The sequence below is a fragment of the Trachurus trachurus genome (assembly GCF_905171665.1).
Source record: "Trachurus trachurus genome assembly, chromosome: 24".
In the NCBI taxonomy this organism is placed as follows: Eukaryota; Metazoa; Chordata; class Actinopteri; order Carangiformes; family Carangidae; genus Trachurus; species Trachurus trachurus.
The window spans coordinates 15,113,060-15,129,743 of record NC_139910.1 but is presented as its reverse complement, the minus strand read 5'-3'; the positions used below and the strand labels follow the sequence as shown (position 1 = coordinate 15,129,743).

General features: G+C 40.1%; 2 protein-coding genes across 4 annotated transcripts; both read right to left on the bottom strand.

Annotated features, from left to right (window-relative positions):
- Window positions 1–525: 525 nt before the first annotated feature.
- Window positions 526–4,239, bottom strand: hebp2 (heme binding protein 2). The gene is made up of 5 exons (XM_084000885.1): window positions 4,163–4,239; window positions 3,790–3,916; window positions 2,829–2,964; window positions 2,090–2,270; window positions 526–1,942 (listed from the first exon to the last, which is right to left on the bottom strand). The coding sequence occupies exons 2-5, from the start codon at window positions 3,862–3,864 to the stop codon at window positions 1,765–1,767; spliced, it is 570 nt and encodes a 189-aa protein (XP_083857011.1). The 5' UTR covers window positions 3,865–3,916; window positions 4,163–4,239; the 3' UTR covers window positions 526–1,764.
- Window positions 4,240–6,269: 2,030 nt separating this feature from the next.
- On the bottom strand, window positions 6,270–16,043 carry cmtr1 (cap methyltransferase 1). 3 transcript variants are annotated; one of them, XM_084000762.1, is made up of 24 exons: window positions 15,637–16,043; window positions 14,669–14,773; window positions 14,136–14,302; window positions 13,823–13,981; window positions 13,579–13,671; window positions 13,417–13,488; window positions 13,149–13,243; window positions 12,671–12,743; window positions 12,344–12,542; window positions 12,136–12,254; window positions 11,852–11,948; window positions 11,549–11,681; window positions 10,566–10,745; window positions 10,423–10,479; window positions 10,254–10,311; window positions 10,034–10,102; window positions 9,584–9,715; window positions 9,032–9,157; window positions 8,624–8,715; window positions 8,357–8,425; window positions 8,111–8,158; window positions 7,844–7,956; window positions 7,539–7,647; window positions 6,270–7,396 (listed from the first exon to the last, which is right to left on the bottom strand). In XM_084000762.1, the coding sequence occupies exons 2-24, from the start codon at window positions 14,766–14,768 to the stop codon at window positions 7,261–7,263; spliced, it is 2,496 nt and encodes an 831-aa protein (XP_083856888.1). In that variant the 5' UTR covers window positions 14,769–14,773; window positions 15,637–16,043; the 3' UTR covers window positions 6,270–7,260. The 3 variants fall into 3 exon arrangements, with proteins under 3 accessions (XP_083856888.1, XP_083856887.1, XP_083856889.1); XM_084000761.1 differs by having other exon boundaries at window positions 15,860–16,036; XM_084000763.1 differs by lacking the exon at window positions 15,637–16,043 and adding an exon at window positions 14,875–15,573.
- Window positions 16,044–16,684: the final 641 nt, after the last annotated feature.

Here is a 16,684-nt window from a genome sequence, read left to right as displayed (position 1 = left end):
TTTTACCCCCCGTCCTCCACACATCAGGCTGAAGGTTTCCACAGGGCTGGAGGGGGGGAGATAAAATTAAAATACACGACTGAGATGTTTGGAATAAAACAGAGAGAGACTCATTATACGTTTCCTGTCCGCGGCGGCTGAGATCGATCTGACTGCTGAACAACGGAGGAAAGGTGGAGGGGCGTGTGCATGTGTCGTTTGTCAGCTGTCGTTTCTGCTGAGTGTCTGAACATGATATTTGGAACAATTCCTCCACAAATAAAAACGAATGACTCAGCAGACATGGATGACGACGGGGAACGCGTGAGAGGAGAAGGTGAGAGAGGACACAGGGTGAAGTTGAGTGAGGCGAGGATTTCACTGCACCTGATAGGCTAAAAGGTCACGACCATCAGAGTGTGGAGGACGATCTGAATCAGATAAACAACTCAAAAAAGAAAGAAAGAAATCCCGTCACATAACGGGAATGGCAAGAACATAATTGCAGTGGAGAAGGAGGTAATAAATTACCAGCGTAATCGATCATTTGATGATGAGTTGTATTTATTATTGATGAGATACTAAATTTAACATCATTTAGAAGCAAGTCATATTTCCCATGATTCATACATCAGTGCAGTGCTTATGTCAGCTTTCCCTTATCAAGTTTCCCTTCTACAATATTAAAAACACATTCTAGTATATCAGGAGTTGAAAATATAAAAAATTAATATGATTTAATGTATGTAAAATGCAAAATACACTTGTTTAAAAAGGCATCTTGTGTATGTTTGCTTGTACCTGCCAATATCTTACACCCACATCATCACACCACAAAAAAAAATGTAGGCAGATCAGAGGCAGGTAGCTAAACACTCATTAATTCATGTGCTACAAAATAAAAATGACAGATGATGAGATGCTGGTGATGCTGCGACCGGTCTGGATTAACGGTGACTCAGTCGTTCATCACGACAGGTGCGATCGCCGTGACAGCGAAGTGAGGCGAGGTGAGGTGTGGGCGCCGGTATCTATCTACCAACGTTTTATCAGGCAGAGCCATTTCACAGTTGTGACAAGGCTGTTAAAACGATACCCGCAGTTTTAAATGTACATTAAAAGCCATTTAAATCAACACCTCTGTTCACAGGAGCAGCGTGTGGTGGTTAAGTGATGGCTAATATGATAAAATGTACCTACACACAGGCATCTACATAGTACATGTTATTATTTTTCTTGTTAAATTGAAGTTTAAATGTAAACATATTTATCAGATAACTGAGATTTGAAGTATTTCTCCCTTTAAGAATAAATGAATAAATAGAAATTAGCAATGTGCAGTAAAAATGATGAAAATGTATGTTAGCAATGAGGCACTTGAGGTTTTGTCCCTCTTAAATGCACCTACAGAGGGAGGTGAGGTGTCCTCTGACTGCATGACTCCCTCTGCTGGAGACCCTGCTGCACTACTGCTGTGTGTTACATGATGATATTAGAGTTCATGTTACTGTGTGTTGGGTCAGTTCTTCCAGACTCACTGTGAATCTAATTCAGTAACTTTTAGTTGTAGTCAAGTGTTCACAGCCAAACTGACACACAGTCAGAAAAAGATCTCTATTAGTACTTGTTCAAATGACCTTTAAAGCCTCATTCATCAAACCTTAATTAAAAAAAGGGAGACATTTATTATGTGTTGTGGAATTATGTAAAAATCTAGTGTTCCTGTAAGTTGCTGTGAAGTTTGATGCTGCGTGACCTTTAAAACTCCCTACTGCTCTACTACTTCTACTCCTTTTTGAGGACCCAGACCTCGTTCCTGCGGTTGGTCAGTTTGAAGGGGCTGTCGTACCCGGCCACGTAGTACGGCTTCTCCACGTACGGGACGCTGTCTCTCTGCAGGCTCTCCAGAAGTTTTACAAGCTCTTCACGCTTCATGTTCTCATTGGAGAAACCACCATGTGCCCTGAAAGAGGAGGAATTAAGTCTTCAAATTTGCCTTTTTTTGTCTCGTATCCATCATCATTTGGATGATTTTGGATACACTTACAGTATATTTTATCAGCTTGAATTAGCTTTAAAAAAAATATGTTAATGTGTAAGTTTTCTTTACCTAACATAAGCTGTCAACTCTTTCCTGTGCTCCACAAACACGTCGGGGTCAGTGGGCTCTGGTGGGCTGGCCTGATGCTCCTCTGGGATGTAGAAGGACACGATGAACTGAGACTCACATGCAGGGCCGGCTCCAGGCTCCACACGGCACGTCACAGGGGCCGTCATCTCCACTTTGGCCTCTAGGGTAACAAGTACAATTTTTCTTATCAGAGTAGAGGAAAAAAAAAAGCACAAATCTGACAAAAAACAAACACAAAAGCACAAAAATGTAGTTTCTATATAAAAGTGATGCTGATTGGCTCATGTAAGACAACACATTACATTTTCCAGACAAACTCTAAACCTGAGCAGATGGCCGACTGATAAACACAATGTGAGGCAGATGTAGCAGATTAAACACCATGATTATGGATCACACTGCAGACTCACCAGTCAACAGCACAAACACTATGTATTCTCATAAATAATGCTGCCATAATCTGCTGAGTAAGACAAAGGCAGCGGTGCTGTTACAAACTGCTGATCGAGCACTAAAGTGAACTTTCTCTTGCATTTATTCACCGGCTCTCCTGTCTCGAACTAAAACGATCCAAAACTTAATTCAGCAACATCATGGTGTTATTTACTTGACTGATGAGTGAGTAAGTGGTCACTTTAACAGCAACAGGAGCTAAAACCAGCACAAACGACAGGATGAAGACGTTTTAGAGGCAGAAATAGAAATGATTTGAACTCACTGTTTTGGTTGTTGCCCTGGATGTACTTGAAGAGCCTGCGGAAGCCGGTGCTCATGGCTGCGTCCAGCTGCGTCCCACTCACAGTGGTGCTCACCCACTTAGTGTCATGGTAGGTACGGACTTCATAGTCCTCTCCCTGGAAAACACACCCACACTCACTATGTTTGAAAACCACAACTAGTGTCATTAGAGATTATTTGACATTTGATTTTTTTTTTTTAAACCCACAAAACAATCAATTAATAATTTGGTCTATCTATTAGCTATATGACCTGATCAAAGTGTTGGGCATAGTGACACTGGAAACGTGTGTTTGTGTGTTTTTTTTTTAACTTGGACTTTGATTGAAGTTACTAAACTGGTGAGTCATGCATTTTCATTCACCGTTACCAAATATTAAAGCTCTCGGTTGCTTTTGCACAATCATCAAATAAAAAATAATCATCCTCAAATCGTTAGTTTTCCCTTTTTCACAGCAAAATAAAATGTAACATGCAACATACATGTCTTTTGTAGCCTCTAAGTAACATCTTTGTTGTCAGATTTTTAAGCAACTTTTACCACATGTAGTAAATGCAGTTAACAAGTGCAACTCGTACAATCATCTCTCAAGCTCATTTACACCACAGCCAGTTGACACAGAAAGAAAACAGACATTATAGAAGGACAACAACAACATGTTTTTCTGTCCTTGGGTTGGCCAGAGGCAGCGTGTAACATAAGGAAGCAGGTCACATTTGGCCTGATATAAGCATTTGATACATACTCTATTGTTTATAATTTTATTTAGCATTCATCAAACATATATATTTAAATATATTTTGCTTAACTACTGTTTTCTGGGCTATCAAAGACACTGTAGATTTATTTTCTGATCTTATATCACACTGACTCTTTGGTCCAGTGACAGTGTGACAAAGAGAACATCAGAGGTCAGAGGGAAATCGGACTAAACATTTACCTTTTTCTCCTGCTCTGTGAATTTAGGACTCTGCAGTCCAGTGGAGAAGAGAACTTGTCCCATAGCTTTCAGCATGATGGTGAGCAGGTGGAAAAACTCCTTTTAACTTCGACTGACTGAAAAACCTCTGCAAAGTATCACATACACACAGTTACTCACTATAAAACCTCACACGGGTGAACAACCAAGTCATATGACACTAGTTATGTATCCAGCGCATCTTATCTTGTAAAACAACTCGCCTTAGGTAATAATTAACCTACTATGAAGTGATGCCTCACGTGAAAACTCAAACACACGTATTTAGACGCATCTGACATCTTTGCATGTTGTAAAGTCACACAAATGAAAGAAGAAAAAAAGACACGATTACCTGTAAATGTACGCGAAGTGTAGCATATGTCAGGGCGTGAAGAGCGCTCGTTATGTTTTCATAACAGTCGCTTCCGGTTATATAATGCTGCAATCTGATTGGCTGAGCGGGTCTTGCTTTCAAAATAAGAGCCCGATGCCAGTGAGTAAATAAAGTGAGGTTCACTCCACTCCTGGAACAAAAATGGAGCAGTAAATATAGATACGTGATAGTAAGAGTAAAATATATATTTTTTAAATAGGCTACATCTTAACCCTTACATACTGTTCGGGTCAAATTTGACCCGTTTTGACATTTGACAGCAGAAAAAATACCCTAGACATCATTCTTTTAGGCTGAAATTTTATGACTTTTCCTAAAGTGACCCAAAATACACAAAAATGAAAATATTTTTAAATTGTATACTTTTGAACAGGTGCTACAAATTTTTAAACACTGAGGCTGTTTCGGGTCAAATTTGACCCGTATCTGTTTAGATGGATGTTAGATCCATCGGTGTGGGTCAAATCAAGGAAAATTGTGGTTTTAGGGAATCTTGAAACTGTGGAACTGTACAGGCCATGTTTGTGTGTCTAATTTATGGGACAGTGGTGACAGAAACAGAGTTCAAGGGGGGCTTCGACACTGTCACGAGAACTGCCTGTATTCCCACCACATTTGCCCAGGTTCCCACAGAGACAGACACCTGCTGGTCTTTGAGGGGGCATGGGGGAATCTCGAAACAGTGAAATAGTAAAACAGCATTGTAGTGATCATACAGTATGGTGCACAAAGGGAACAGAGGTCATCTGAGGTCAAGGGGTGCCTTGACACAGACACGAGATCTGCACCTGCAAGCACCTGCACCTGCAATGTAATAAAATAATCTATAAAGTAACAAATTTGAATCAATTTGCGTTGGGAGGGTGGTGGTGGGGGGTCATGACATAGAGGTTCCTGAGCTGCCATTTCAGTGACTGACATCGTGGCAGCAAGACTTGGTACAACAGGCCCTTTATATGATCTCCCAAAAGGAGGAGGTTGATAGTGATTTGGTGGAGGATGTGTCAGAGCAGGAAGACAATGCCAAAGAAAACCATATTATATATAAAGCAGGGAGAGTGCTTTTTTTTTTATAGTAAGCATTTTATTATTTAATGTTTTTGTGTTCTAAGTGGTAAATGTTGAATTAATATTGATAATTATGATTTCTTATGATATAGCATTTAGCTTATAACATATAGCACGTAATGGTTGCAATGGTTAAACATGGTCATATTATGAATTCGAACAGTTCCACAATGTTCATGCCATTTTAAAATTCAATGAAATATATTTAAATCATTGTGGCTTTTATGTGTTTATGTCTTATGTAGAACAGGATGTAATACTGTGTAATAGTAGAAGTTTTTCTCCAAAAACGAGTGTTGTAAAACTTAAAAAATGCACTCTCCCTGCTCTCTGAATTTTTTTTTTAACACTTAATCATACATTAATTTATGTGTCATAGGCTATTTAAACATTCTAAATAGATCTGTAGTTTAAAATTCAATATAGACACTTACTATGAGGGAATTCTTGGTCCGGGTCAAAATTGACCCGAACCATACTGTGAAGGTATCAAATTTAAACAGTATGTAAGGGTTAAAAAACACAATCGTAAGTCAAAATATATACTATAAAAAATGTTTAAAAGAAATATATTAAAACAGTTTCACAGATAAATAGCATATTTTAGGTCTGACTTCCTTGCAGAGTTAACATATCTAGTAGCTGGTTGGTTTAGGATTATTTTGAGAAACTGTGTATGCAAACGGGTACTCCAATCTATCATTGTTTAAAATATATTATGTAAATCACTAATATGATCATTATGAGGCTCTAAGAGTTAGCTTCAATTTCTAAAATTGAACCTAAAAAAGTGTTTATCTTGATAGTCTTACTTGAGGTCATACTGTAAGGTGAATTTTCATAAATACCACTACACTTGATTATATCACTGCAGACAGACAAGACAAGACAAACTGAGGACAGGTAGTACATAATACCAGGAATTGCAGCTGTTAAAATCATCACTCAGACTGAATCACATTGCACCAGACAGTCAAATATGTTCTGGGATGAACACCTCCCATTTATTTACCATATTATTATTTACATCAAAGGATTGATAGCGAACTTTACAAGTGAAAAATAACTCATTTGCAGCATTTAAGAAACACACAGTCCAGGCAATTTCAGGCACGATCACAAAGTGTCAGGGGGAGAAACAACCTAAAAACTAAGACACCCTCCAGATTTTGAACACACTCCATGACAGGTCAGGTATGAATGGCGGAAAGATGCTACATCTGTAATTGATATGAATGTGGAATTGATGCTGAGGATAATCCAGAGCTGTGTTTGTTGTATTCAGGCTCCAGCTACTGAGCAACAACAAGGAGCCTGTTTTTGTGTGAGACTTTGCAAACAGATGCTCGTCTCCGCAGAGATGAAAAGACGAGCAGCTCTGTTTAAAGCAGATGTAGAGCAAGGCAAGGGTGTGTTTACAGATGTGGATGCAGTGACACTACCTAATGTGTGTGCAAACACACACAAGCATGGCATAGACTAGGACCCATAAAAACTACATCTATAGGGACATGCAATTCAACAGAGAGACAATGGCAGCGGCTTTTTGTCTTCATATTGTTCTATGAGGTGAGTTACTCATCACAATTTAGAGCCAAGGGCAGTGGAAAAGGCAGAAAGACAGAGTGGTTTGTCCAAAGAGTCCAGGAGACACTGTTACAAACAGCAGCAAACGAGACGGCGTTCAGCTCCAGAGCACCAGTTACAACCTGACGACAATTTCCCTACGCAACGTAATAAATACGGAGGAACATAAGGACCTAGGAAACAGTCTAACAGTTTATTAATCAATATCAAGCGATACAAGCGAATAATAAAAACAGGAACCCATAAACACATTCTTTCGATCTTAATCCTCCTTTCCTTATCAAAATAAAATATTAAGTAATAAATTGCATCACAACATTTCGGAGGCTCTACGTCCTCCATCATTTAGTGCATTCTGTATTCAGGTTGTAGCTGGTGAAGCTCTGGGCTTGGTGAGTATTTCAGGGCTGGTAGTTCTGGTGGATGAAGGACAAAACATCGTCTTTGGACAGTTTCTCAGGATCCATCCGGGTCTGAGAGTCGTGAACTATGACCCCGTCGACCCAGGCCCAGAAGAGACGCTCAGAGTGGCAGACACTGAGGATGAAGGCAAATTTATCATCAATTATCGTGGCACAAACACACATAAAAAATGTTTCTAACAAACCAGCTCCACAAAACAGACTGAATTTGATAGAATCACGTGCTTTCAATAGAAACAGAGAAGGAAAGTACTTACTGGAAGGGAGCAGCAGAGTTTGGGGGCATTTCATATGTGGATTCCTTGGTGGTCTTATTATAGAAGAACTTCATCTTGGAGTTCTTACTGTACGCCATCGTCCACGGCTCTAAAAGTCGAGGGAAGAGAGGTGGAGACATTTTGTACATTTTATTAACAGCATAAAAAGCACAAGTCAGTGATTTTAAAAAGGTCACTCCAAGTAAAAGTTAAGAGCAGCTTTCTGGCACTGAGCTGCAGCAGCACACACATACAGCACACACACACATACATACAGATGATCAAATAGACTCAGCCATACAAACCATTGACTGTCTTAATGATGTAGAGGCCTGTGGGAAGGAAGTGTCGGTCATCTCTGCCGGTGTAGGACAGACGAGGAACTCCTCCTGAACTCTTTGTTACCTTCATCTCTAGTCTGCATTAGGAAAACCAGAAATTTACAATTACATTTTTGTTTTAACAGGAGACAATAAATGCCTTGAAAAAACTTGAAAAACCTCAACACTAGAGAGAAGAAAAGAATTAGATGAAACTTGACCTAACCTAACGAGAGATTTGGGTTTCCTCACCTGACAAAGATTTTCTCCATTTCCTCCAGCCTGTACACCTCCTTCACTCTGTTTGGGGAAAAAGAGAGTGCTTCATTTTAATGTCACACTGGCAGGTTGACTGTTTGTGCTTTGTGTAATGAGAAAATGTTTTAGATGTTTTATCGTTTTCTCAGCTGTTATTCTGCCTCATCAGAGAAAATAAGATCCATGCACATAAACCTGCAATCAAAATAAATGGTTGAATTGATTAAATTGAATTAATACCTGATAGGGTTCATGTCTGGCCTACTGGGTTTGGCCACTGCCTTCACAAACTTCTCAGCCATCTGGATCCTGGATGTAATGATTGCTATGTTATTTAAGTATAGAGAACTGGAAATCCAATGTGCTTGCACAGAACCAGCTACAGTGTGTTAGTAAACGGTGGATCATGAGAGCTGAGGTATATGACATTAGTGATTTAATGAGTATGACTCAGAACAGACATAGTGCCATAAATATTTGCCACAGAATAGAGAGATGCGGTCCTACCGCTGGTTGAAGTGCTGATCTCTGACATCAGTGCCGTTGATTATTAGTGCATCCATGACATGAACTGCATTGATTCTCCGCTGAGCTTTTCCCTATGGAATAAAATACACACACATGTAAAACCAGATGTATAAGCAGCAGGTTAAGATATGTGCTGTGATAAAAATGCATCTAAATTTAGCTCTGATTCTATAAATCATGTTTTGGAGGAAACTCTTTGATAATTGAAACCTGCTGTGAATCCATATATAACAATAACATTCTGGATAATCACAAGATCCTGAGAAAAGCATCAACTTATAATTTAAGCTGTAACTACAGTGGAGTCCGTCATAAAGAGTTTGATATACTGGCTCCCATATTTCCCATATTTCATCTGCTTAGCCCTTAAACTCTTCAGTTACTGACCTCGCCCTTCAGCTCTTGGACGATCTCCACGCTCAGAAGTGTATCTCTTGGCAGCTCCAGCTTGAAATTCTCCAGTTTCTTCCAGCGCACAGGCATCTTCCCATCCCATGTGTATTTCTGAGATTTCTACACAAAGTTCAGGGGAATTGGAGAGAACACATAAGATGAAAACAGGTTCAAACACAGGTTATCGTGCGCAGAAAGAGAAAAGCCTCTCACCAGCTGTCACCGCTATCCATCTACAAAGACTATAAAGATATTGGGAGTGAATGGATCTGCCTTTCGGCTCTTTGTTTTAATCTTTTCCAGAGGAGATGGAAACTATTTTGCACGTAAAAAAGCTAAACTAGCCCAGGTGTCCATTATTGCTTGAAATAATATACTAACAGCAGAGTGATGCTATCAGACATCAAATGGGGAAAACTGAATTGATTCCTAAAGGGTAACAAAGGGGATTTTGCAAGTTGTATAAAAAGCACACTACCTCTCTGCAGGAAAGCACACACACACACACACACAAATTCAAGCCAGACACCGTCTCTTAAGACTCACCCCCAACGCTAGGAGAAAGATCTGCTCTCCACCTCCCACGATGCACCTGTGGTCCAGGATATGACGCAACTTCTCGAGAGTGGTGGTGTTGAGTGGGGTGAGTTTGCACTGAAAAGTCTCGACATCTGAATTCTGAGGAGCAACAGACACAAGGGGAGTTAGGTACGAAGAGCAGAAAAACTCAACATTTTCAAGTAGCAAAGGGATCAGAACTTATTTGAGCAGCTTACCCTAACCCAAACACGATGTTTTTCTACTCATTATTACTTAAGTCTGGAGGAAATCTTTGGTTGTATACGGTCTAAGATGTGCAGATTCCCACTTACACACAAATAAATCTCATAGTTCTTAATCATGGGGGATACAGTCTTGGAATCTAAGTGCAAACAAGTGTACCATTTTTATTGTACTTGATAATTAACAAACACACAGAAATGTTTATTAACTGACCTTGACCAGTTCGTAGAATTTCGACCTTGGGTCTGAGGAAGCAGGAGTGACCCTGGCCTTGTCTGGGACCTGGAAATAGACAAAAAAAGCTAAACAACAACACATATTTAGGGTGGAATTACATAGAATTAAACTGCATTAGTAAACAAAACTCTTTTTGTATCAGATCAGTTACGGTGCAGCTTCAGTGTGGTACAAATATCTCAGTTTTGCCACTCACCCCCCAGAGCTTCAGGCACTCCTTCCTGATGTCGGCTTGCCTCGTCTCTGAAAGGGCCCTACAAACATCAGACAGTTAAGCACCACATGAACACACATCAGATACGCTGTGGTACAGATTGATTGGCAGACGAGTAGAGAGTTGAGTGAGTACAAGAACAGTTACTCACGGGTCTACGACGAAAGCGTGGATTTTGGCCAAGGCTTTGATCTGGACTACACAGAGCCTGCAGGGAGAGATTATTCAGCTCCAGTCAGTCACTGCGATTTGAGTGATCAGATACAGGCCTTTCTGAATATCATGCGTCACTACCTCTCATTGGAGTTGACCATGAACTGATAGAAATCGGTGTCTTCCTTGATGATGCTCAGGGGAACCACCTCTACAACATCTCTTTCTGTGTTCTTCAGCTGGTTCAGTTTCAGGTTGATCCTGAACATGTATTCCCTGACGGCGTCTGAGCCGGGCTTCAGACCACGGCACACTATGTACCTGCAGGAGTGAGTGGGAGATTTAGACACAAAACCTTTCTGTACAGATTCTCTTCATTAGTCTAAATCAACATTTAGATCTATAGCAAAGAAACTGAGATGTTGCACACTCAAATATTTTATAATTTTGAGGATCATTATGAGATGAAAAATATTTTTCTGATGCAGGAAGTGACAGATCCAATGTTGACAGTGAAACATTCAACGTTCTTCTAACCAGTCGTGTGCTTGGACTGAATGACTAAGATTTGTACCACACACATGCCACCCAGATAATGTTTCTCTATTCTGACGGTTTTCTAAATCCTTTTTCCAGCACAGCCACCTTATGTGTGGGGAAAAACTCCCCACTGAGGCAGAATAAACCGCTGAAAACAGGGGAAAATATTCAGATATTCTGCAGCCTGAGACCTGATGATGTGTTGAAAACAAAGTAGATGAGTTTTCCACCACTGGATGTTGCTGCCTCTTGGTTTTTCCACTCAACGCTTGAATATTAAAATGAAACAAATTACCACTTTACCACATGATCCATCACCTGTTTTAGATTTCGATTGGTTTTTAATTGGCGGTACATTTTGAACAGATTCCCAGATTTAAGTCTGAATTATATATGTCTCTTATCCAAAACCTGAAGGAGCTGTTTGGGACTGCTCTGCTGAATTAGTTTAAAGCTTCTGTCCCTAGTTCCACTGTCTAACATCAGTGTAGAATCAGTTATTTTATTTATCAATTAAAATATAATAATAACCAACAAGCTCTGCATAGGATCACCAGACATTTTATCCACATACAGACACACACCTCTCTGAGTTGGCAGGCCTGCTGGTGACAGGTTTGAAGAGCGAGATCCTTTCGAAGCAGAGGTAGAGCAGGTAGACCATGCCCACGCTGAAGGGGGTGAAGAGGTCAAAGGTCTTACAGACAAAGTGGCCGCCTGGTAAAGACAAAGAGGGTCACTGTGTTATTCTGGAGCCTGGCGTACAGTGCAGGCTTCAGAAATGTAGAAACGTCAAGATCTGTCCACTCTACTAGAAATATAAGAGCCACTGACAGACAGTTATGGAGACTTACTACATTAATTCATGCACAGACACAGACACACACCTGTCCTGAGTGTAGAGATGGCAGTGAGGAACTGACAGAGGAGCAGCTGTTTGCTCAGGATCTCCTGGAGGTTCTCCTGACCTTCCACAGAGAAACCCTACCAGAGACAGACAAACAGTCATCAAACTAAAACTGATCCAGTCGCAAAACAGAAAAACTCTAACCTCAGGTTGGTTGTACTTTTCACTATGAAATTAAATTTTCATTTGGGCTTTTTTTTTCATTTTTTGCAGAGGATAGTTTGCAGTAAAAAACAAAAAACAAAACATGGAATAGTCAGTCACCCCATCTGCCATGAGGAAGTGCAGCCCTCTTCTCTCTGTGCTCTCCAGGACAAAGTTTCGGAAGGCAGTCATGTTTTCTGGCCGAGTGATGTCGCCATCTCCGTCCACCCCTCCCTCCCCTGGGACACACAGAGGTCAAGCTGTCACTGCATCATTCATCAGACCTCTCCTGGGTGTGGGATGTGACGTGCAGCTTTTGTTACCGTACCGTAGTATGGCTCAAAGAGCTCGCTCGGCGCTGCATAGAAGTCCTCCAGCTTGAAGTCGCAGGGTCCTCTCAGTGTCATGCCAAAGCCCTTCGCGTGCCAGCGTCTCCTCCACAGTATGTACTCTGAAAAGCCTCCAGGCCCCGCGCAGACATCCCCAAAATACAGAAGCTCGCCCTCGCGATCCTTTGTCAGAGGTTTCTACATAATGAGAGTGGAAATAGACATCGCTAGGTCTAACCATCTGTTTTTATGAGCCCGTGTGTCCTGACGCAACAACAGTTCAGCTCAGAAGTCAGCTCAGTCAGCTGTTACTTTGACACACTCACCCCTTGTGAATCCTTTGGGTTGGTGAACATCGAGTCGAAGCAGTGGTCGATGTTCGCCATTTTCATAGCTGCTCTAAATACAGACAGCATGTAAAACAAGTTGTCAGTAAAGGATTGGTACTCCACAGATTACTGATTAAAATTTAATTAAAAGTAAACTGCTGCAAGCTTATTTATTTGGAGTCGGCTACAAGGAATATGAATTATGTTTCCACACAACACATTATAATCTACTACAGTTTTTGTTATCTGTGTTGCCTCTAGTTCAGAAGGCAGGGATGAATCATATAGTATACTGTATAGCTGATTTTGAGTTTTGCCATTGCTCAAAAGCAGTCATTAACTGGTAAAAGGCAGAAGCATCTCTGTAACTCACTTTTCAATATATGAAAAGTAATTAAGGTGAATACATAAATGTACATAAATGATATTCCAGTGTTTATTTCTCTGACTTGTAGTAACTTCATTAAAGACTGACCTGTTGAGGAAGATACCTCCTCTGATCGTCTCGTAAGCGTTGGAGCGTGTACGGGCTCTCCTCATCTCCTCGCCCTCCAGGTCATCAAACACTGACTGAACATTTAACAGACACAGGGCTTTCACAACTCAGGAACATTCAGGTACTGTATTGTGATTTGAGACAATTAAACAATGTGATTCACAGAGAAACATGTTTGTGTTATTCTATACTTATACTTACATACATTTATGTAAACAGTAGTTGTCACATCTACATCATAACTCACCTTGCACCTTAATAGAGTGTGTAGGAGTGCTTCAGTGCAAAATTCTGTCTCATCCTCAATCTTGAGTTTTCTCTGTAAGCGGTTGAAAACAAGACTTGAATAACAAAATGCATGACGGGCATCATCAAAATGAACAGGCAGTGCCCCCGTTTTTATACTTACGTTTCCCAGAGTCATCCAGTCCCTCAGCTCATCTGCATCTGGGTTCTCTGTGGTGCATTCTGGGAACCAATCTACCTTCTCTACGGCACTGGGCTGTTAAGACAAACACAAAAGGATGGAGAAGAGACAAGTAAGGATCATGTCAGGTACAACTGAGACTTGCCTGAAAACCGTATGGTATTTTAAACCTAAAATCGTTAAGCTAATTCAAGACACTTCTGTAAAAGATAACACTGCTGCGTACCTCTGGTTCATCACGCCAGTCGACATTGAGCTCCCCTTGGAAGCCCTGCAGCGTGAGGCCAAGACCTCTTCTACCTCGCTGTGTGGAGGTCTCAATGATCTCCTTGCGTCCCTGCCCAAACTTCCCCAGACCTTCGCCCTCACGGAAACCCATCTTGGCCTAAAGGAGAGAGAGGTTACAGATTATGAAGTTAGAAAAAATCAAAATGAATACTTTCATAAAGGCCAACAAATATATTCAATACAAATACAATAACCGATTCTGAAACAATTAACTATGAAATATGGTGTGTAAGTGCAATTCAATATATTACCATGAGTTTTTGTGACACACTGTTGTACATAGAAAACTTGTTGTTCTGTGAGGCGGGGTCTGTGTCTGTGTCTGTGTCTTGAGCTGCATTAAAGGATGATATGGAGGGCATGGAAAACCCTGGTCTGCTTTGCTCCTGGTCACTGAGGGAGTCATTTTGACTCGAGTCTGGATAGTAGGAAAAAAAAAACACAGGCAGCCAAACATAAACAAATAAGTACAAACCAGTAATTTATAAACAAGAGCAGAGAGATAAACCAAAATAAACAATACATAGATACATTCTCAATAAAAATAGTGATTTATACCTGATTCAATAGCCTTGATTACTAGGATTATCAAAATCACTAAGTGTTATAATGTACTGAAATAAATTAAAATGAAATTATGAAATCACAACTGTGAAAAACGATACGATTCTTTAAAACAAAATCATAACATTGACTGACTTGATAATTAAGTAAACATACAGCATGGAATATACTACAAGCGGGTCTTCGTCAGCTATTATTGAGGAGAGGGAAATTTTTCTACCTTGTCTCGATAATTCTGACTCATCATCTGAGCTGCTATCATCGCAATGCCTCTTTGTGCCCTGCAGTGGTGCTGACGATGCTTCGGCTCTTCTCTTCATTATGGCTGAAATTGAGCAGAGAGGAGAAGAAGAATAAGTTGCTCTGTCTGGTGCAGTAGCACATTGAAGATATAAAAGAAAACCCCGGACTGATAGAAATACTTACATGCAATAAATTACGGTAAATAAATCGCAACAGAGCAGAAGAGATTCTGTCTTCTTTAATGGAAAGTATAATGCATTCACGAGAAGCAGCCAAGCCAACAAACATATATAGTGCCTGAACCTGAATAAATAGTCAAATAACTGATGAGTGGACTGAAAGCAAAATGTATCAACTAGAAAAAGCCTGCAGTTATAGGCTGCAAAACATTTGCTGGATTCAAATGAGATATGTTGCTTACTATGGCTTATTTCCTTGTTACATTAATGTTTTAAACTGTTTGACGACATCCCTTTGGGCTCTCACATTTTTACTATACTATAAATATTCACCACCACAAAATAAAACAGCTAATGTAACTTTTGTTAACATACATATTATTGCTCAATATGTAACATCAGAGATGACTGAACAGGACAGGTAAAAGCAATACCCTCTGATATGTTTTATATTTTGGGGAATCTGAGTAGAAATTTGAGGAATTGTAGAAATTAGTTTGGGTGTGAATTTTTTATTTTCTGTCATGACATCAGGTGAAGGGCAGAGCACTGCAGCCTTAAAAAGATAATCTTATCAACAAGTCTCTACGTAAATGCACGTGTAAACACCCCCACTTTCTCATCTCCCCAACACTTTGCATGTACCAGCTTAACATTAATGACTACGGCTGATAAACTTAAACATGCAGCGTCTTGTTCCTCCAGGTTGAAAACGTCTCACTACCACCAGAGAGCTGACAGACTTGCAGCAAATGTGAACGGTTACCTCTTGGCTGTGTTGTAGCTAGCAGCGGTCAGCTATCAAAGTTTGGTCAAGTCGGCCCATGCCACTCTCCAAAGTATGTTTTAGCAGTGAATAATAGTCTATTAAACAGACTTGGCCGGTCAGAGTCAGTGTGGGAGTTTTCTGAGTTTTCTGAGAAACGAAACTGCGCAGCTGTAACAGCTTTAGCTGTTAGCTTGTTATGTTAGCCAGCTCGTCTTTTTACCAGCTCAGAAGGACAACTTCACTCTTCTGTGATGAGACAGCATCGACAGAGCGTTACTTCCACATATGTGTCGAAATTTCCTGCTTTGGCTTTTATTAACAAGGAAACTTTGGATATAAATAGACTCCTTCTGAAGTTTACATTAGCCCGCGTTCTGTTTTTAGAGCTTTCTCGGGTCCTTCTTCAACTGACGAGACGTAGCAATGACGTAAGGACGTAAGGACTGTCTACACAAGTGCCTGTTTTTTCTCTCTCCGGTTTACTTTCTATTCGTATTTTTTTTTTTTTTTTTTTTTTTCAGAGGGATCCCTACCTGGGTAACTTACTGTTAACTGGATTCCAAGTACAAAAACTGTCATATTCAGACGAAGTAAGTACATTTTAAACATTTATTTACTCTCTCACAGAGAGAAAGTGCTTTACAGGATTACAAAACCATAGGCCTACATAGGCTACATACAAATAAAATAAAACATAAGCAGCCTTTGCAAAACTAAATCACAGAAGACAGTCAAAGAATGGCTGCCTATACAGATGGGTTTTTGAGGTTTTTAAAGCGTTCAACAGATCTCTCAAATTCTGTGGGTGCCCTTGTGTTAGGCTACTGATACAATATTGAGAAAAATATTTCACAATAGCCTATTTATCATTCAAATAATCTGACTAAATTCAGCAAAAATGAATTAAGGAAAGACCAAAGTAATTGTGTTTTTAAACAGTGATAACACCATACAGTCTATGTGATACAGAAGATTTCCATGTCTACTGAGACACTTCAGGTGAGTAATTGGAAACAATGTTATAGGAGAAAATGTAGGCTTCTTT